The sequence below is a fragment of the Monodelphis domestica genome, chromosome 1 (assembly GCF_027887165.1).
Source record: "Monodelphis domestica isolate mMonDom1 chromosome 1, mMonDom1.pri, whole genome shotgun sequence".
Taxonomy (NCBI): domain Eukaryota; kingdom Metazoa; phylum Chordata; class Mammalia; order Didelphimorphia; family Didelphidae; genus Monodelphis; species Monodelphis domestica.
The window spans coordinates 225,522,983-225,544,121 of record NC_077227.1 but is presented as its reverse complement, the minus strand read 5'-3'; the positions used below and the strand labels follow the sequence as shown (position 1 = coordinate 225,544,121).

Below are 21,139 nucleotides of genomic sequence, written 5' to 3'. Positions count from 1 at the left end.
AAACCCTAAGAGGAGTCCCAAAGAGTCTGAAATGATGAAAAATGGCTAAACAGTGACAAAGAGGATGAAGCCCTGATCTCAGCCTTCGGGAATTCTGGAAATCTGAAAACCACCGAGCTGTTCAAACGCACCTCTAGGCAGCTGAGAGTTTACTCTTTTGAGCAGGAATACCTAAACATTTTAAAGTGTTTTGCACAGAATGTAAAAGCACAGGATAGAGAATTTTAGAACGGAGCCAACAGAGCACAGCATTATAGGAACCTTAGAATACAGATGTTGGAGTAGGAAGGGATCTTAGTAGAACATCGAACACAGAATTTCAGAGCTGGAAGAGAGATAGAGATCTTCCCGAACCTTTCCCTTCTCTTTAGACATGAGGCCAGGGAAATCCAGTGCCTTGCCCAAAGTCCCATGCTGAGGAGATAGTTTCATGTACCTATTTTCATTACTTGACTAACTGATGTTCTGATCGAAGTGAATGCCTAATTTGAATGAACATGTGATACTATAGAAAAAGAAATGGGTTCTCAAATCCTGCCTTTAATTCACGTTTGGTTGTTTTTCAGTCACGTCTGATTCTTTGGGATCTTATTTTGGATTTTCTCAGCAAAGATACGAGAGTGGTTTGTCATTGCCTTTTCCGTTCATTTTACAGAAGAGGAAACTGAGGCAAACAGAGTTAAGTGACTTGTTCAAGATCACATGGATTTGATTCTCACAAAGATGAGTCTTCCTTATTCCAAGCTTAGGGGTCTATGCACTGAGCCACCCCAGCTGCCCTTCGATTCTTACGACCTGTGAAACTTTGGATAAGTCACTTATCTTTGGTCCTCAGTTTCCTCATATGTAAAAGGAGGGAGTTGGACTTCCTGGCCTCTGCGGTTCCTTCCCAAGGAACCTTTAGATTTGTGATTTTGGAAGATGGAACTCACTATTTTTTAGCATGCCAAAGACTTTATTACCTTTCCTTTCACCACCCCTCGAGCTCTTCAAAAGGGTAACAGCTACGCACGGGGTAAGGACGAAGTGGGACGATGAGATAGTCAACTTAGAGTGTCCCATCAGACCCAACATTCCTTTTTCTCAGGCCTCCGATAATATCATTCTGGATAGGGCTCCTGATGTGGCGGCTGAGGTGGGGGCATCCAGTCTAGATTTCCAGGTTCTTTTTGCTTTCCTAACTTGGCAAAGCTATGCCTGTTTGCCATGACTGTAGCTGATCAAATTTTAAAGAGCTAGCCTGCAGTATTTATGAATACTTTATGGGCTGGAAAAATTCCCAATAAGAAGGCTCGTGTAAGGCAGAGCTAAGCTGCAAGAGTCAGCAGCCCTAAGCCAGGATGTGCTGGGCCTGTACTCTATTTATCTTAATCAATTAGCAAGAATTTATAAAGTGGGAAAGCTAGGTAACACAGTGATAGAGTGGCAGGCCTGAGTTGGGAGGTCCTGAGTTCAAATGTGACCCCAGACACTTCCTAGCTGTGTGACCCTGGGCAAGTCACTTAACCCCCATTGCCTAGCCCTTAACCCTCTTCTGCCTTGGAACCAATACCCAGTATTGATTCTAAGCAAGAAGATAAGGGTTTTTTGAAACGAATTTAAAGTGGGGAAACTAAGTAGCACAGCAGATAGAGTGCCAGTCCTGGAGCTGGGAGGACCTGGGTTCACATCTGGCTTCAGACCCTTCCCAGCTGTGTGACCCTGGGCAAGTCACTTGACCCCCACTGACCACTCTTCTGCCTTGGAATCAATCCACAGTATTGATTCTACGATGGAAGGTAAGGGCTTAAGAGGGGAAAAAAGACTTAGTAAGTATTTACGATTTGCCAGGCACTGTGCCAAGCCCTGGGGGACAGAAATAAGACAGACTCACAGCCCCTGCCTGGAGCAGCCTGTGTTCCAATGGGAGAGATACTACGTAAACAATGAGGCATGCAAAGCCCATGCAGAGGAGACGAGGGGCAAGCTCGAGGGGAAGCCACCTAGGCTGCCAGTCAGCTGAATGAATCCACTGAAGGGTCCTCACGAGAAGACCCGGGCAAGGGAATCCAGCTTGCTTGGGAAAATAATTGAAGGATTTTACATTTATGGAGCATCTCACCAGTCCAATGGACTTTATTTATCTTTGTACTCATACATGATCTCCTCTGAAGCTCCCATCTCCCCTAACAGCCTTTGAGGAAGGCAGCACAAGTATCTTAGGCTTTCTTTTTAGGGCTGATGAAGCCAAGGCTCCCAAAGGTGAGCGGTGAGGGTAAGCTGGCCAAATAAATAAGTTACGGTGTCAGAACTTGAATCCAGGCCTTCTGATTCCAAGCCTCATTCTCTTTCCACTATGGCAAGCCATCCTTCCGCCCATCTTTAAGCAACAAAACCCGGCGAGAGCTGTTGTATGGCAAATCAATCCTTCCCCTCTCTGCATATGGCGGAGAGGTGAGGATGTATCTGAGAACAATGATTTGGAAATCTGCCACGATGAAGATTTTTAGCACCATGTAAACAGAACTTGAATGTAAGGAAAGAACTTTGATGTATGACCCTGGGCAAGTCACTTAGCCCCATTCTAGCCCTTATACTCTTTGGCCTTGGAACCAATACATAGTATTGATTTTATGGCAGAAGATAAGGTTTAAAAAAAAAGAACTTCAATGTGAAAGAAAAAAACTACAAACAATATTGTTCAGTCATTTCAGTTGTGTGTCTCTTTGTGACCCCATTTGGGGTTTTCTTGGCAAAGATACTGGAATGGTTTGCCATTTTCTTCTTCAGTTTATTCTGAGGAACTGAAACAGAATTTTATGACTTGCCTAGGATCAAATAGCTAGTGTCTGAGTCTAGATTTGAACTCAACTCCTTCTGGAACTGAACTCTAGGCTGGACACTATTCACTGCAGAAGGCACTATCTTGGTAGGTGGTGAGCTTCCCATTCCCTTAGCACTTCGGGTAGAAGCCAAGTGATTATGGGTCAAGGATAGTAGACAGGATTCTTGTTCAGGACTAGGAAGCTATGAGATTTGATAATTGCTTAAAAATCTATATTTGGATATTTATCAGATCACTAGCATTTCACATGTTTTAGGGTGGTTTTAATGTCTGTAAGGTATATTTTCTGTTTTAAAAAATATTCCTGTGCCTTTCAGCACCTTTAGAATTTTTTAGTTAAAGAAGTATAGCGTTCAAACCCTGGCTAGTCTTTAAGCAGGACATGGGGCAAGGTGATTGCACCATGACTTCTATGTCCCACCTCACAAATAAGCTAAATGAATTCATTTCTCAAGACATGGTCTGACATGAGCAATATGGAAATATTTATTGCATGAAAGCACTATTATGACTTATATCAGACTATTTACTGCCTTGGGCAAGGGAGGGAGAAAATCTGAACCCTGAAATGTCAGAAAACAATCATAAAAATTGTTTCTACATGTAAGTAAAAAAATCAAAATAAATTTTAGGTCATCAAAATCATCCATCAAAAAACCACCCCAAAAAACCAGATATGGTGTGACTAGGGAAAAGGACAAGGGGACCATCATACTCCTCCACTGTAAGGTAGTTGTTACCATTTGAATTTTTTCAAGTATCATAGGGATATCCCATTATGTGTAATATAATTGTTATTGAGCTGATAATTTTCTCCCTGTAACTTCTATCTATTGAGATGTGTATACTTGCAATGAAAACTGAGAGGAATTTGCCTTAAAGAGAAGAGGAGGAAATGGTACTGAGAGATTTTGAAGAAAGAAAGGAGAATAAAGAGACTCATTTCAGAGGGTCTTGGTCTTCTCGGGCTAAGCACGCCTACTTGCAGTAAGTGTGAGGGATCCTGGGAGTAAAGGAGAGAAGAGGAGGCTTGGAACAAATGTTGGGAGTGAAGTAAGGATTCTCCAAGGACAAAAACATGGTTAGGGAGCATGAAAGGCCCAACTGAGGTTATGTAATATAAATTTGTAGTTGCTGAAATGAGCTCAGTTACATAATTTTTCTTCACAGATGCTCAGCAGTACTGAAGCAGAAGTGAAGCAATCAGAGGCAGGGGCTCCTCAGTCATGAAATAGGAAATGGTGGAGGGTTAGAGGGTGCCGGTTTGAAATGAGATGCGTTAGATGTGGATTGTCTCTTTCACACTGGGGAGAGGCACCTTAAGGCTTGTCTTCTCCAGCCTAATTATCCCCTAGTTACAGTCTTCCCTTGCTAATTTACTGGTTCACTGTATGGCAGGTTAAAAAAAAAAATCTAATTCTGTATGGCAGAGTTACACTTATCGCAACACACTATGGCTGATGGAATGAAAGGTGACCAACCACAGCGCTGCGTTCAGTATCCTGGGCTCTGATTGGTTCAGTGACTGTAGGTTAATAAGAGTGTGGAAAAGGTTTATAGGAGAATGGGAAGGATTTCTAAAGCCTTAAAAATATATATATATAAATAATAAAATAAGTATAATGCTGCTACTTTGTGGATTTTCACTTGTTGGGGGGGGGTGTCCTCTGGAACCTAACTCCCATGAGAGGTGAGGGATCGCTTTATTCACCTGTTGATTATGCAATACGATTTCTAGTCTTCTCACTCCAATATCCACCATGCTCTGGAGAGGCCCCAGATTTAGCTCCATGTTAAGAAGGCTTTCCCAACAATTCACTGGGATCTTTGTTGTGTGTCAGGTTTTACAGATGAGGAAACTGAAGCCCAGGAAAGTTTCTAATGATGAGAATTATTCGGGGACAGCTAGGTGGCTCAGGGGATGGAGCACCAGGCCTGGAGTCACAAAGACCGGGGTACAAGCCTGTCCTCAACACTTCCTGGCTATGTGACCCTGGGCATTCACTTAACCCCCATTGCCTAGTCCTTGCCCTTCTTTTTTAGAGTTATTACTCTGATAGAAAGTAAGAGTTAAAAAAAAACCCAACTATCCCAAAGGGCTGCCTTGGATATAAGAGGTTCACCATCACTAGAGGTCTTCAAGTGGAGACTGGATGGTCATTGGTTTGAGGATGTTGTAAGGAAGATTCCTGCACAGAAATAGAGGAATGATTTGGCTTCTGAGTCTCTTTCCAAATCTGAGATTCTGAAGTGATTCGCTTGAGGATGAAATGACTGACTCATACACACATGGCAGAACTGGGGGTAGAACTTGGATCTCCTGACCGTTGGCCCAGACTCCTCTTTATAGAGCACGCAGAGCCCTGAGTTAGGAACCAAAGGGATATAGGAAAGAAGTATCCAATTCAATAGAATCCAAGTCAAGTCAACAAGCATGTAGGAAATATCTGCCATCAACAAGGCACCATGAACTAAAAAAAATAAGTAACACGCTTGACCTTGACCACATGTTTTCACAACCCAAAGAGAGAATTGTGAAAAAAGCGATTTGAGTTAAGAAGATCCCACTTCCCCTATCTGGCCCTCAGTGAAAATTTCTTTATGGCCAGGGTTGGCCAAGCTCCACCAAAATAGCTGGGTTCTGTGGCAGGCCACGGAAAGATCTGTGCTATTTTATATTTCTCAATAGCCTCAGCCTCTCTTGATCTCTCATGGGCCATTGTCCTTCCTTGCTTTGGGGTCTCTGAAAGGCATTGGGCCACATTTAAAACTAATTCAATTGATTAAAGGATTCATCTGTTGGGAGTTGGGAGTTGAGAATTTGAATACTGGCTCCATTAGTTTATAGAACTGTGATGAGACAGCTGGGTAGTGCAATGAATAGAGCCGAAGTGGAATCAGAATGATCTGAGTTCAAATCCAGCCTTAGACTCTTCCTATCCATGCAACCTTGGGCAAGATAATTATTTAACCTCTGCCTGCCTTGGTTTCTTAATTTGTAAAATGGGGATGATAATCACATCTAACACCCAGGGTTGTAAGGGTCAAATGAGATATTTGTAAAGTTCTTTGTGAATCTCAATAAAGTACTTTATAAACACTAATTATTACTATGCAAATTACATCTCTGAGACTCAGTTTCCTCAACTGTAAATGTACTACTACCTCATGGTAGTGTCATGAGCAAGGGGTTTTATAATATTTAAGGTATCACAGAAAATGATCTATGATTATCACTCAAGCAAAAAAATATGCCTTTATGTCCAAAAGAGAGCCATAATGTTTATAGTGGGGAGATTTCTCTGGATTTGGGAGACCCAGAAGACCTGGGTTCTCTCACTGATTCTGTTAGGTATTGGTGATATAACCTAGTTTGGGTCACTATTTTCTGACCTTCAATTTCCCTATAATAGTGGTGACACTATGGAACTCTTATGGCTAAGCTTTGGAGAAATGGAGGCACCTAGATGTGGGGTGATCCACCCGAAGCCTAACATGGAGAAAGGAAAAGAACCTGAGTTTGATTCTCTGCATGCAATGCTGACCAGCCCTCATCTTTGCCCAACAAAATGGAGCTATCTCTTGATTGTGTTAAATGGGCATTTTAGAGTGATTTATTAAATGCTCAAAAATACTGATTGACGAGTTTTAAAAGCTATTAGGTAAGACAACCTTCTGGCAGGATGGAGCTATATTATTTATATTTATAAAATTCTTTTTGATTGGATTGTATTCCTTAAAAAAGCTGCCACTGGCAAATAAACAAGGTGATTTACCACTTTATTATAATTCCTTAGTGTCTGGGAACAAATGACTTCAAGAAACCACAAATGGATGCTGCCCAAAGCCAAGGGCCCTGTTGCCAGAGAATGGGAACCAGGTATATTTATGTGATGTTACTGGCTGGTCAGGGCCGAGATGAAGGGTTGATGGGCATGTGTGCAGCTGTGGGCATAGCCATAGAATTTAGAGTTGGGCAAAGGTTTAGGATGGGAATTCTTAACCTTTTTTTGTCTTGGACCTCTTTGGTAGTCTGGAGAAACCTGTGGACTCCTCAGAATGTTTATCAGCACATAAAATTAGGAACTTCACAAGGAAAAAGATGAAGGAATCACTCTAGAAAAAAGAAATTCAGGATTCCCATTCATCCATCAGTGAAAGGAAATTAAAAGGCAGCTGGGTTGCTCAGTGGATAGAGCCAGGCCCAGAGACAGGACATCCTGAGTTCAAATCTGACCCCAGGCGCTTCCTGACACTGTGACCCTGGGCAAGTTCCTTAAACCCCCATTGCCTAGCCCTTACTGCTCTTCTGCCTTAGAATTGATATTAAAACAGAAGGTAAGAGTTATTAAAAAAAAAAAAGAGTGCCTAGGTTAATTACATCTTCATTTATTAAAGTCCATATTGAGTTCCTACTGTGTGCTATGTGCAGTGAGGGATGTGAAAGAAATAATATAATACATCACTCTGCCCTGCAGGAGTTTAAAGTCTAACCAAAGGGATCAGACACAATGCAATATGTCTAAAGGCATATGAGAGATTGTTATTGAAATCAAACACAGACCTCAATCTGGGTTTTGTAAGAGTTCAGAAAAGGACGAAATCGTGACTGGGAAAGCCTGAAGAAGACCTAAGTGAGGAGGATTGATGCACTTTTTTCTTATTTATTTACTTTTGACTTTAAGCTTCAAGAAGTCTCTGGGCTTTATTGCTGAACAGGTAAAATTCTTTTAAGTCCTCTCAATTGGATTACTCTGTATTTAGGATCCTGAGCTCAGCCCCTCGGGCTTGTCTGTCTGTGGGCCGTTTCTCTGAGTCCCTGGTGACTCCAGTAGTTCCCCTGTTTTTACTCAGTGATCTATGCTGGCTCCTGTGACTGGGATGGAGACAACGTCATCTATTTGGGGGCAACGTCTACAACTCTCTTTGGCGTGGGGATGAACGTGAATGGCCCTCACCCTGCTCTGGGCACCGCAAAGCTGACCTCTGAATTACTTTCCATCTCTGTAAGTTGGTTAGAATTACTCAAACGCCTTCTTCCCATAAAGTCCCATAAAGGGACTAGAGACATCTTGGACATGTGGCCCAGTTAATTTCTTCATGACAGTCAATGCCCAGGGGCAAAAGGAAGAAGCTTGATCTCTTTAGGAAGTCCACTCCAGACGTGGGAACACTCTTAGCCCTTCAATTCTCTTCAAATATACTTGTTTCATTGTGCCAACTAGTCCTGGAGTCAGGAAAACCCACATCAAATCCTGCCTTAGACACATACTACTAGCTGGGTTGACCCTGATCAAGTCATTGAACCTCTGCTGCCTCAGTTTCCTCAAACTGTGAAATGAGGAAAATAATAGCATCTACCTCTCAGGGCTGCTGTGAGGATCTAATGAGATAGTATTTGTTGTTCTTGTCCTTCAGGGTTCCAGAATCCCAGAATCCTGGAAGTCACGCGGTCCCACCCACTCCTGAGCAAGAGCCCCATGTCTCCTCGGTTTGCCTACCTGGGTTCCCTAAGGCCATGGAGTCATAGATGAGCTTGCAGGACTTAAGCAGGATGGCAATCTTCTTCTCGGGAGAGTAGGCCTTGTGCATGCTGGTGAACTTGTGAAGGATCTTCTCCATGACAGACACTTCTGGCACACTGGTTGTCACCCCCAGGTCAGTGGTGGTGGTGGCCAAGATGACTAACTGATTCCCCTTTAGTTGCTGGAGGGTCCCATCCTTGCTGTGGATCTCCTGGAGGTGTGAATTGATGGCTTCCTTCAGAGGCTTCAGCACACATTTATATAAGGCTGATTCCACGATGGCTTCTGCAAGCAAGGGAGAGAAGGATTAAGACATGGACATGGATCAAAAGGAAACATGCCTCAAGGCTCTGCTCCTCAATGCTTGTCTCAGGTGGGGAACTACCTCTTCCTAGCCCTTCATCATTCTTTTTTTTTCCCCTGGGAATAAGATAGCTATTTATTTTCTTCACCAAAAAAAAGAAAAGCTTAAAGCACAAAAGAATAATAATTATATATCAGCAAATATTTAAGACATAGAACAATAATTTATCATCTTTTGACAGATGTCTACATAGGCTAAGAAACATACAAGGTCCACATCTACTGGCTTGCCAAACAGTGCGAGCTGTAGCTTTGGTGGAGAATTCTTCTGATGGTGGTACTCTCCTTCTTTAAAAGCTATATTTTGAAAAACAATTTAAAAAAATTTATTAAAATTTTAAATTATTTTTCCATGTGTACTTGATTCTTTCCCTCTCCTCTTATTGTTCCATATTGCCTCTCTCCCTTCTTTCCTCCCCCTTCCCAGAGCTGGCAAGCAATTCAGTCTGGGTTATACCTGTACTACCAATCAAAACTATTTCCATATTATTTATTTTTATAAGCAAATAATCTTTTTTTTTTAACCCTTACCTTCCATCTTGGAATCAATACTAGGTACTGGTTCCAAGGCAGAAGAGTAGTAAGGACTAGGCAATGGGGGTCAAGTGACTTGCCCAGGGCAAATAATCTTATAAAACCAAAACATATATCCAAATAAACAAGAGATAGATCATATATTTTCATCTGCATTTCTACTCCAATAGTTCTTTTTTTTTTCTTGTCATATAAAACACACTTCCATAATGGTCATTGTTGTAAGAGTAATCAAAATCCCGCCCACTCCCCCACCCCCCAAACTGTAAACAGGACTCCAGCAGATCTTTCTCTGGAGGTAGATAGCATTCTAGATTGTCCCAGATCATTGCTTTGCGGAGTAGCCAAGTTTTCACAGATTGTCCAATATTGCTGTTATTGTGTACAATATCCTCCTGGTTTTGCTTATTTTGCTCTGCATCAGTTCCTGCAGATCTTTCTAGCTTTTTCTGAAATTATCTTGCTTATCATCTCTTATAGCACAATAGTATTGCATGACTAACATATGCCCCAATTTGCTCAGCCATTCTCCAACTGATGGACATCCCCTCACTTTCCAATTCTTTGCCATCACAAAAAGAGCTGCTATAAATATTTTTGTACAAGTAGGTCCTTTCCCCTTTTCTATGATCTCCTTGGGATACAGACCCAGTAGTGGCCAACAGTTCATTCTCTAGAGGTGGATAGCCTGCTTCACCCTAATGGACACTGTCCATCCCTCAGCTCTTACTGAGGTCAAAGCATGCTGCAACATCAAAAGCCCTGGATGGGACCTAGGAGATCCAGCTTCTGGTACCTCTATTCTTTTTAACTTGCCAAGTGACCTAGGTTAAGTTGTTTCCCATAGTTCAGACTCAATTTTCTCAGAAGCAAAATGAGTTGATGGCACTTAACTAAGTTTTCTTTTCAGTCTAAAAATATTGTGATTTTACTGTAATAAATATTTGTCTTAGGGGCAGCTGGGTGGTTCAGTGGATTGAGAGTCAGGATGGGAGGTCCTAGGCTCAAATCTGGCCTCAGACACTTCCTCACTATGTGACCCTGGGCAAGTCACTTAACCTCCACTGCCTAGCCCTTACCAATGTTCTGCCTTGGAACCAATACATAGTATGGTTCTAAGACAGAAGGTAAGGGTTTAAAAAAAATATATATATATATATATTTGTCTTCACTACCTGTACATTCCTGCTAAACTCACATTCCATCTAACTTAGCATCCAATGTAGTATATATACTTCATCTTGGGATTAAAAAAAATTTTTTTTATATGCCTCCTTTCTCCAAGTAAACTGGAAGCTTAAAAAAAATTCTCATATGCCTTACTTCTCCAAGTAAATTGTAAGCTCTCTGAGAACAAGAATTGTGTCTTGCCTTATACTTTGTAGACATACTTGTTGGGTGGTTGATTCTCACCAGGAACTAATTTATTATTATTATTTTTAGCCTTACCTTTCCCCCCAAGTATCAATTCTAAGACAGAAGAGCTTCATGGGCTAGGCAATTGGGGCTAAGAGACTTGCCCAGGGTCACCCAGCGAGAAAGGAGCTGAGGCCAGATTTGCACAGCTTCAGACCTGGTGCTTTATCCTTTGGGCTCCCTAGCTGCCCGATATGTATTCTCTAATAATGGAGCTTCCTCAGCTGCTGTTCTGAGTTTCATGAACATTAACATCTTCAGCTCCATGAAGAGTGTTTTTCTTCATCTCTTCTAGGTATTTTAGGCTTTTAGCGGGTACAGAGGAAAGTGAAGAAATCAGGAAGTCCAGGCTCTAGTCCTACTTCTATCCTATTTGGTAAGTGACGTGAAAGCTTACTAATCTATAAAAGGAAGGGAAAAAATGTTACTAAGTACCTACTGCATAGCAAGTACTGTGTTAAATGCTTTACTGAGTAGCAGGTGCTATCTATACTCTCAGCAACACAACGATCCAGGATAACTCTGAGAGACTGGGGACAAAGAATGCTCTTTACCTCCAGAGAAAGAACTGGTGGAGTCAGAATGCAGATCGAAGCGTACGATTTTCGCTTTAGTTTGTTTGGGTTTTTATTTTGGGGTTTGGGATTTATATAAGTATTCTGTTACAATAATATGGAAATATATTTTGAATGATACTACATGTACAACCCAGACTGAATCACTATCTCTGGAGGGGAAAGAGGGAGGGAAGAGAACGAAGGAGACAATTTGGCTCTTACAAAACTTACGTGGAAAATTGTTATCACAGGCAATTGGTAAAATAAAATATATTAAAAAAAAAAGAAATGTATCTGTTTTTCTGAGCACAAACCCTCACCCAGACCCAGTCATGACGTTGTCTCCTATGACGCAACAAGTGGCTTACTCACTTCTAGCTCTTCTACATAGTGTTACCCATGGTTCCCTTTTTTCTGAATTCTCCCTCATCAGCTTTTCTGCGAGACCTAACACACTCACAGACGAATAGTTTAGCCTTCTAGGAATACAAACTGGTAAACTTATCAGCCTAAGCTCTGTCTACCTTTGTTGTTCAGTCCTGTCTAACTCTTCATTGATCCCATTTGGGGTTTTCTTGGCAAAGAAACTGAAGTTTTTTGCCATATCCTTCTCCAGCCCGAGGCAAATAAGGTAAAGTGACTTGCCTAGGGTCACACAGGTAGTAAATGTCTGAGGTCAGATTTGAACTCAGGTTTTCCTGACTATAAGCTCTATCCACTGCATCCCCTATCTGACTGTCTCCCTATATCACCTTTTACATATCGATTCCTTGAAGAATCAGTCAGTCCGTTAGTTGGTCCATAACACCTATAACCTAGTTCTACAAAATAGTTTTTTTGGAAGTTCCATAGGTGTGGCAGTGAATAAGTAAATTAATTTAGGTAGCACTGTCCAAACGAATTTTATTATTACTTTTTCTAGTTCTTTAGTTTTTTGGTAGTCTGATAGGTATGGCACTGAATAAGTAAAATTAGGTAGTATTGTCCAGATTAATTTTGTTATTATTTTTCATGACACCTATCATCTAGTACAAAATTCAGTTTCACAATTTTACTGAAGAGCAAAAATATGAAATTGGTGTAGGCAGGGGGTATATAGGAGCTAGTTTATACCTGCTCAAGAACCCATTGTTAAATTTTCGATGTTAAGCATTTACACCCCAGAAATTTGCAAACTGTACAGAATCAGGGCTTAATTTGTGTGTGTGTGTGTGTGTGTGTGTGTGTGTGTGTGTGTGTGTGTGTGTGTGTGTGTGAGTTATCTAGACTTGAGAAAATGATGGAGAAAATGTTAGTAAGGCACATTAAATTAAAAGTGTGTCATGCATTCATTTTCCCCACAAGAGGGCTGATTGTTAAACATTTATCAGCATACCCCTGAGTAGAGGCGACATGACTGGCTTGAGTGACGTTAATTGGTGGCCAGAGCTGGAATCAGGAGACACTTGGGTTTAAATTCTAGATCTGATATTTATTAAGAAATGTAAACTGTGAAAAGCCCTTTAAAAAACAGAGGTCGTATGATCTAGTGGAAAGAGGGGTGGATTTGGAGTCTGAGGGCCTGGGTTCAAATCTTTGCTCAAATCTGTTTTATCTTGGACATGTCATTTTTACCTCTTTCAGGCTCAGTTTCTTCAATGATAAAAATGAAGATTTTGGACTAAATGACTCAACTGTGACAACTACTTAATATGTGTTGGTTTCTCAAGGATCGTCATATACCAAACCAAATGCAAGGTGATAGCAGAAAGTTAGATCTTATTTGGGGTGAAGATGGAAGAAGAGGGCAGCAGGAGATTGTTACTCTCTAAACTCTCCCGTGTCAAATGATGTCTTCTCTAGGGCAGGGAGGGGAGGGAGGAAGGGCGATCCCTGGCATCATTAATGTAACAAGCAAACTAATTAATTAAAAAACAAGAAAGCTAAATGAAGAAAGACCTCTGCCATGCTCCATCTCCTTCCAGTTTCCAGATACTGGAAGCTTGGTTCCTTGATCACACAGAACTCCCCAGACCCTAGAGTTGGGGCTAATTCCAGTTGTTCAGACACCCGAGGTTGCCATCTATCCAGTCAGGCAGGCAGTATAGCGGAAAGAGCACTGGATTTAAAATCAGGAAGATCTGAATTTAAAAATTCTGGCCCAGGCACTGAGTAGTTGCTTAACCACTGTCTGCCTCAGTTTCCCTATCTGTAAAAGGAGGATAATAATAACAGCTATCTCTCAGGGTTGTTTTAGGGATCAAATAAGATAATGTTTATGAAATGCTTTGCACTTAAAGTGATTGATAAAGGCCAGCTATTATCAATTATATATATAATACATATGTGTACATATACTAGAATATAAATATATTTGCATTTATATCTAAGTATATATTTATATATAAACCATACACATGCAAGTTTATAATCATGTGTATAGACATAGATGTGTATAATACTATATATGTATATATTCTTATAAATATATGTTGCATATACAAATATGTGTATGCTTACAGAGAAATAATGCATAAATTTGGTTTTATTATTTTATTAAATATACTATATAATTTGTTAATTATTTACTATATACTATATCACATTATTTATTTTATATTATAAATATATTATTTATATATTATATTTTAGTATAATTTATAAATAAATTAAATTTATAAATATATTAATATAATTATATGTAAATATATACAGTAAGCCACCTAACTGCCATATATGAGTAAATTAATATTATGCTTAATAGCACATATGAGATGCAATATCTCCTCAAAATAACGTGCTAAAACTAGATACTTCCACACGATCCTTAACTATCATTCTAATAATCATTTCATTCTTTTGCACCTACCAATTAAAAATAATAATAAATCAAATAATAATTCCAAATACTACTCTAACAGAACAAACAAAATCTGTAGAAATTATTTTGCCCTGAGGAAAAAAAATGAACAAAAAAAATTAAAAAATATATATATGGCAGCTAGGTGGCTCAATGGAGAGAGAGCCGAGCCTAGAATCAAGAAGACCTGAGTTCAAATTTGGTCTCATACACTTAGTAGCTATATGACTCTAAACAAGTCACTTAACCTCTGTTTGCATTAATACAATGGTGAAGGAAATGGCAAATCATTCTGAGCTTTGTCCAAAACACCCCAATGGACCAGGCTGTGCATGGGGGGTCACTAAGAGTAGGACAACAACAAAATGTTTATATACACACACATACATGCTTCCCTCTCTCCTCCAGCCCCACATCACGTCTGCTGCTTGGGATGCCCCCTGCTCTTTTCGTGAATCTTCTCTCTCTTCGGTTCCACCACCCTGCCCTCCTTTGCTGGCCCTTCTCTTTAGCCTCCTGCCCTGACTGTCCCTCTCCCTACCTCAAGACTTCCATAACAACAACAATAATAATGATCACTCTGGCGTGGCCACATTTCAGCTCCAGGACCCAGGCAGGTCACCTGCCAATCTGACCATTCTTCTTCAACTGCAAAACAAGGATAGCAATCTTTGCATCACCTAGGTCAGAGAGCTGTGAGGAAAGCGCTTTTCCAACCTTCATAGGCTAAAGAGAGGGATTGAGAGCAGGCAGTCCTGGGTTCAAATCTGGCTTTAGTCACTTTCTAGCTGTGTGACCGTGGGCAAGTCCGCTTCATTCAATTACCCGTACTGTTCTTCTGCCTTGAAACCAATACCAAGTATTGATTCTAAGCTGGAACATGAGAGTTGGCTTTTTTTATGCTATCCAAATCATTAGAGCGCACACTGGGGAGTGGAGAAGGGAAGCAGCCAGAGCAGGGTTCCCCCACCAATGCCCCAAGCCCCAGGCCCTATCGCCCACCCGACAGGCATGGGCAGGGTGGCTGCCAGGCACTTACCCAGTTCCTCCTCGGAATGCAGGGCAAGGTCCACCAGGGACTTGAGCTCGGTGCTCTGCAGCAGATAGCTCTTCAGCTGAGTCATCATCATGCGGATCTCCTGAAGCATCTCGGTGCTGGAGCTCTGCTTGGCCATCATCTCCAAGCTGTACACCTTGTAGTCCTGGACCAGGTTGCCGAAGTATGAGTGGTTGTCCTGGGCCAACTCCACCACTTTCTTCTGTAACTTGCGGTTGCTGGAGAGGAAGGCGTTGAAGACGTTGGAGAGGCTCACGAAGGACAGCCGGTGTTTGGCCTTGTCCAGGATCATGGAGGACTTCTTTTTCACGCTGGGGCTGCTGAAGTGATCCGGGTCGTCCTCGGTGCTGCTGGTGGAGTAGGAGTCCTGGTCTGGGGTGACGGCCGATGTCCCCACGCTGTCGGCCAGGGAGGACAAGGACCCTTTCAACTCTGTGGAACCCAAGGTCTGGGGGCTGCCTTTGGCCTCCGCCGGGGTCACTGCATTGCTGGCCGGCCCTCCTCGGGGCGGGGAGCTCCCTACGGAAAGGGTCGGGGTGGGCTGCCCTTGGAATTGGTCCTCGGTGGGTTCGGGCGTCTCCGGCTGGCTGGGGAGGTAGGAAGCAAGTTGTCGAGATATCCGCTTCTTCCTCGGCGGTGGGACAGGAGGCTGTTTACTCTTCTGTGGCTCTGGCCGGCTCTGTATGCCCAGGCCGATGCCGCTGACTTTGGTGGGTCCCTCCCCCTGGAAGACTTGTTCCACCGCTTTCCTGGGAGCACCTGTTGCTTTTTGGAGTGAAAGGCTGCTGGGGCTGCTTCGGGAATAACTCTGCTGTCTTTCTTCCCACCTCAGCCCTTCAATCTCATCCCCCCTTTCAGTCTTCATAATGCCGCTCTCTTCCAGCGAAGTTCTCTCCGAGAGCCTCCTCCTGGGGGGCACGGCTGGCCGGGTGCTCTTTTTGGATGCCAGGAGCTTCGGGACCGGGCTGGGTACCGCTGCCTCCTTTTTACCTTCTTCCCCCAAAGGGCCTGGGCTCACAGGAGGGGGCGGGACCGTAGGGCTCGGAGTAATGGGCTGGTGGCTGGATTTTCCAGGAAGTTCTGCAGTAGGTGCAGAGGACACAGTAGCTGGAAGGCAGGGTGGAGGAACTGATGAAAGAGAAAGGGCGGCAAGAGTGAGGGGGGCATTGGTAGCAGCAGACGAGACAGTGGGGGTAAGGGGCGCAGCAGATGAGACAGTGGGGGCAGGGGGAGACACAGTAAGAGGAGGAGGAGGGAGGGGAGCAGCAGATGAGATGGTGGGGGCAGGGGGAGACACAGTGGAGGCAGAAGGAGAGAGGGGAGCAGCAGATGAGATGGTGGGGGCAGGGGGAGACACAGTGGAGGCAGAAGGAGAGAGGGGAGCAGCAGATGAGATGGTGGGGGCAGGGGGAGACACAGTGGAGGCAGAAGGAGAGAGGGGAGCAGCAGATGAGATGGTGGGGGCAGGGGGAGACACAGTTGGGTCAGGAGGAGAGAGGGGGGCAGCAGAAGAGAGGGGAAGACTCGTAGGACTTGCAGGATCCAAAGAGAGATGAGGAGGAGGAGGAGGGGGAGGGGGCGGGCGCCTTCGAGGAGTTCTAGATACAGGTGAGGTAGCACCAGAGGGAACCAAATTGGCCTGGCAGCTTCGAAGGAGAGGTTCTTCTGGGGGTAGTGGGCTGCCGCAGTCCTCTATAAAAATAGGATTCACAAACCACAATCTGTCGTTTCCTATTGACAACTCAATTTCACACGAGCAGTCTGCATAACGTGGTGGAGACCTGAGGCTGGTGGCTGGGGGGGCAGTCGGAGCTGAGCCCTTTGGGAGCTCCCCTGTGGTATCTCTCCTTCTCCGAGGATTTAGAGATGAGTCCCAGAAACCTGTGGCCAGGGAGTGAAATAAGGAGAGATATGAGAAGTTTCTGGTTAGCTGCAGTGCTGATAAAGAGGATGGAACAGGAGGGGAGAGAAGAGTTTACTTCACATCCTGTCTCCCTTTCTTCATTGTTCTTTCAAGTTTTCACAGCACTTCCTGATTCTTAGGGGCAATTGGAAGCGCTTCCCAATCCCCCCAAATAGGTGCTTAGGTACTGAGGATGTGGGGAGCCAGTGATTGATGTACTAATAAAGCTGGTGACACTAGTCCCGACTTGTAACTTACCAGCTATGCCCCTTCAGAAGTTACTTAATATTTCTGGGTCCAAGCTTTCTCCACTATAAAATGAGGGTATTAGAATGGATGATCTTTAAAGCTTCTCTGCAGATAGTGGGAAGAGTATAGAATGTGAACAGTCTAAGGCTTTTATTCTTCTAGTCTTTCTAATATTCTTTATTCCAAGGTCTCTTCTTTGTTCATCATGCCATGTTGGATGCTATGTAACCATCAAATAAATATAACTACTAAGTTTTATTTTCTTATTTGCAAAATAAAAAATTAATAAAATATGAAATTAAAAAAAAATTAAAAAGCCAAAACATCAACCCATAGAATCTCTGCTAATAAGAACAATCATGTGTGAGTTGGGTTTGAACCTTTGGTTAGTAGCAAAGAAGGAGCCAATAGATGGAGCTGGGAGAAGAGACATAGAGAGAGACACATAGAGAGGGAAGGAGGAGAGAAAGTGAGTGAGTGAGTGAGTGAGTGAGGGAGGGAGTGAGAGAGATAGAGACAGAGTGACCAAAGGCACAAACTCCTAACGGGAAGATGGGACTAAAGGCATCAGCAGAGGAATTTGTTTTGGAAGCAAATTCTCTGAGCCTGGAACAAATGAAGAGAGAATATGTGACGAGGTAGAGAGGTTTGGAAGTGTGGATATGGAGGAATTAAAAGTTTATAATGAATTGTTATATGAGGATCCTAAATGCTAGCTAACTCTGAGACAATCAGAAATCTGTGGGAAAGGCACTCACTCACTCTAAGTGGAAGTATTTAGCCAGTCCTCAGAATCAATTAATTGATCCAGTTAGAGAATATAAGATCTGGATAGGTTCTTACAGACCATTTAGGCTAGACTCTTCCTTTTTCAAAGAAGGAAACTGAATTCCATATCAGGGAAATGGTTTGCCTAAGGTTACATTGTGAGTAAATGGATGCCCTGGGATTAGAATCCTGATTTCCTGTCTAGGATTATTTCTACTTTTAGAATCATTTTGATCACAGACAAAAAAAAATCACAATTTAAATCTCAAAAGTGCCAAAACCTGCTTTTTAATTTCAGAGTTTTCAATTTAATTCAAGTTCAATGTCAAATTTCAAAGTATAAAAAACTTCAGGAGAAAAGTGAAGCCATATCTGTGACTTCAAGTCTCTCTAAATCAATCCTCAATCATTTCAGACAGAAAGACAGTGATTGCAGTCAAACCTGAATGAAGAAGTTTCTTTTCTGTTATAGTATTAGAGAGAGGGTTTAGAGCTGCAAGGAAACTAAAAGAACATTTTCTATTCTAACTCTACTGTACAGATGAGGAAACTGAGGAAAAGTGAAATGACTTATTCCGGTTCACATACATAGTAATTAGCAGAGAGCCTGGATTTGAACCTTGGCAGCCTGGTGGCACAAAGGGTAGAGCACTGGGCATGGAGTCAGGAAGACCTGAGTTCAAACCCAGTCACAGACACTTATTAGTTGTGTGATCCTGGGCAAGTCACTTAACCCTGCTTGCCAAAGTTCCCTCATCCATAAAATGAACAGAAGGAAATGGCAAACACCCCAATATCTTCACCAAGAAAACTCCAAATTTCCCAAAGTCAGATACAACTCAGTGACTCAATAACTAGAATTTTAATATCAAGTTGAGGGCTCTTATCATTCTACTGCCCTGCTTCACTAAGATCTCAGTAATCTTTCTTTGTACCCTAATCCATTTCCAGACTTCCACAAATCTTTATTCAGTCAATTCAATAAACATTTAAGAACCTACTCTTTGTAGAACATTCTGCTAGATTCTCAGAGAGAAATAAAATTTGCAAATGACATGGCCCCTGACTGCATGGAACTAATTCAGGAAGAAGATGCATACACAGATATCCGTAATACAAAATATTACATGATGAATGCATTAGAGAAGAAAAAACTGAAATATTATTCTTCAGAGCATATTTTTACTACAGTATTTTTTTTTGGTTGTTTAGTTGTGTCTGCCTTTTTGTGACCCCACTTGAGATTTTCTTGGTAAAGATACTAGAAAGGTTTACCATTTTCTTCTTCAGCCCATTTTATAGATGAGGAAACTGAGGCAAATGGGGATAAGTGACTTGCCCAGGGTCACAGAGCTAAAAAGTGACTGAGACCAGATTTGAACTCAGAAAGATAAATCTTCCTGACTAGATTTGGCACTCTATTCACTGCACCATAGAGCTGGTCAAAGTACTTTCTTTTTCAAAATCCTACCTTCTGTCTTAGATTCAATACTAAGTATTGGTTCCAAGGCAGAAGAGTGGTAAGGGTAGGCCATGGGGGTTAAATGACTTGCTCAGAGTCACACAGCTGGGAAGTGTCAGAGATCAGATTTAAACCCAGGACATCTGTGGTTCTCAGTTCACTGAGCTAACCAGCTGCCCCCTTCCATAGTACTTTTAATGATACAACTTCTTTCCCTTGGCAAGTAACTAGGATAATAATTATTTACAACTCTGAATATATATTTAAGTATTTTCTTTCGAGAATTTCAGAGAACTGGAAGGCAATTTGGAATTATGCCCAAAGGGCTTTCCAAGATTGCATGCCCTTTGATCTAGCTATACCACTATTGGGTTTGTACCCCAGAGAGATTTAAAAAAAAATGTTTGTACAAGAATATTCATAGCTGCACTCTTTGTGGTAGCCAAAAACTGGAAAATGAGGGGATGCCCTTCAATTGGGGATGACTGAACAAGTTATGGTATATGTTGGTGATGGAATACTATTGTGCTAAAAGGAATAATAAAGTGGAGGAGTTCCATGGAGACTGGAACGACCTCCAGGAAGTGATGCAGAGCGAGAGGAGCAGAACCAGGAGAACATTGTACACAGAAAGTGAAACATTGTAGAACCATCCAGTGTAATGAATTCTGCTCTGACAAGACAATTGAAAGGGGACTTATGAGAAAGAATGCTGTCTACATATGGCTTATCACTTGTTGACACGGGTATATGATTTGGGGTTGTGGTTCTTAAAAGATCACTGTATTACAAATATGAATAATATGGAAATAGGTTTTGAGTGATAATACATGTATAACCCAATGGAATTGCTTGTCAGCTCTGAGAGTGGGGAGGGAAGAGGGCAGGGAGAGAACATGAATCATGTAACCATGGAAAAATATTCTAAAAAAATAATGTGGGGGAAAAAAAGAATTTCAGAGAACCGTCTACGTATTTTGGTTTTATTCTCAACAGTTTTGGGTGGTAAGAAGTAGCTGGATAAAATATCCCTGCAGTGCATTCAAAGGCCAAGTAAAGCAGAAAAAAAAACAGTATTGGACTAGGTGTCTTGGCTACGTATACTGACTGGCTTGGCCACTTCCTAGTCAAGTGATTTGAAACAACCCACTTCCCCTTGCTGGGCCTCAGTTTCCAAATCAGTAAATATGCATAGAACCTACCTTACAGTGTCATTGTGAGACTCAAATATACTAGTATAAGCAAAATGCTCTGTAAACATAAATTACTGAATGTCAGTAATCAATAACAATTATTACCATTTCTATCAATGATAAAATAACAATGAAGATAATAATAGGACAGTTGCCCAAGGTTATAGTCAGTCAGTGACAGAATCAGTGCTTCCTCCAGTGAACTAATATCACTTATAATAACAGTCCCAGAGATTCCAAAGATAATGATAATTATCTTTGGATCTAGGGAGATCAGGGCAGTGATAGAGCTAAAAAGGATAATTGGATAGTTCTGCAAAGAGTCCTGCTCATCAAAAGAACTTATTGACATAGATTGGGGCCCACAGACAATCCTCTTGTGATTCCAAAGATCCAATAAACCCTGGGGAAACTAGGATATGCTCATCCCTAACATTCTTTCTTAGGGA

General features: G+C 42.0%; 1 protein-coding gene across 1 annotated transcript in view; it reads right to left on the bottom strand.

Moving 5' to 3' along the window:
• The window catches only part of RIN3 (Ras and Rab interactor 3), a 169,938-nt gene that overhangs the window by 17,555 nt on the left and 131,244 nt on the right, over nt 1–21,139 (bottom strand). Inside the window, exons 6-7 of the mRNA XM_056810458.1 lie at nt 15,098–16,996; nt 8,326–8,634 (exon numbers count right to left, since the gene is read on the bottom strand). Coding sequence (XP_056666436.1) covers nt 8,326–8,634; nt 15,098–16,996 — 2,208 coding nt within the window. The remainder of the gene's footprint in view (nt 1–8,325; nt 8,635–15,097; nt 16,997–21,139) is intronic.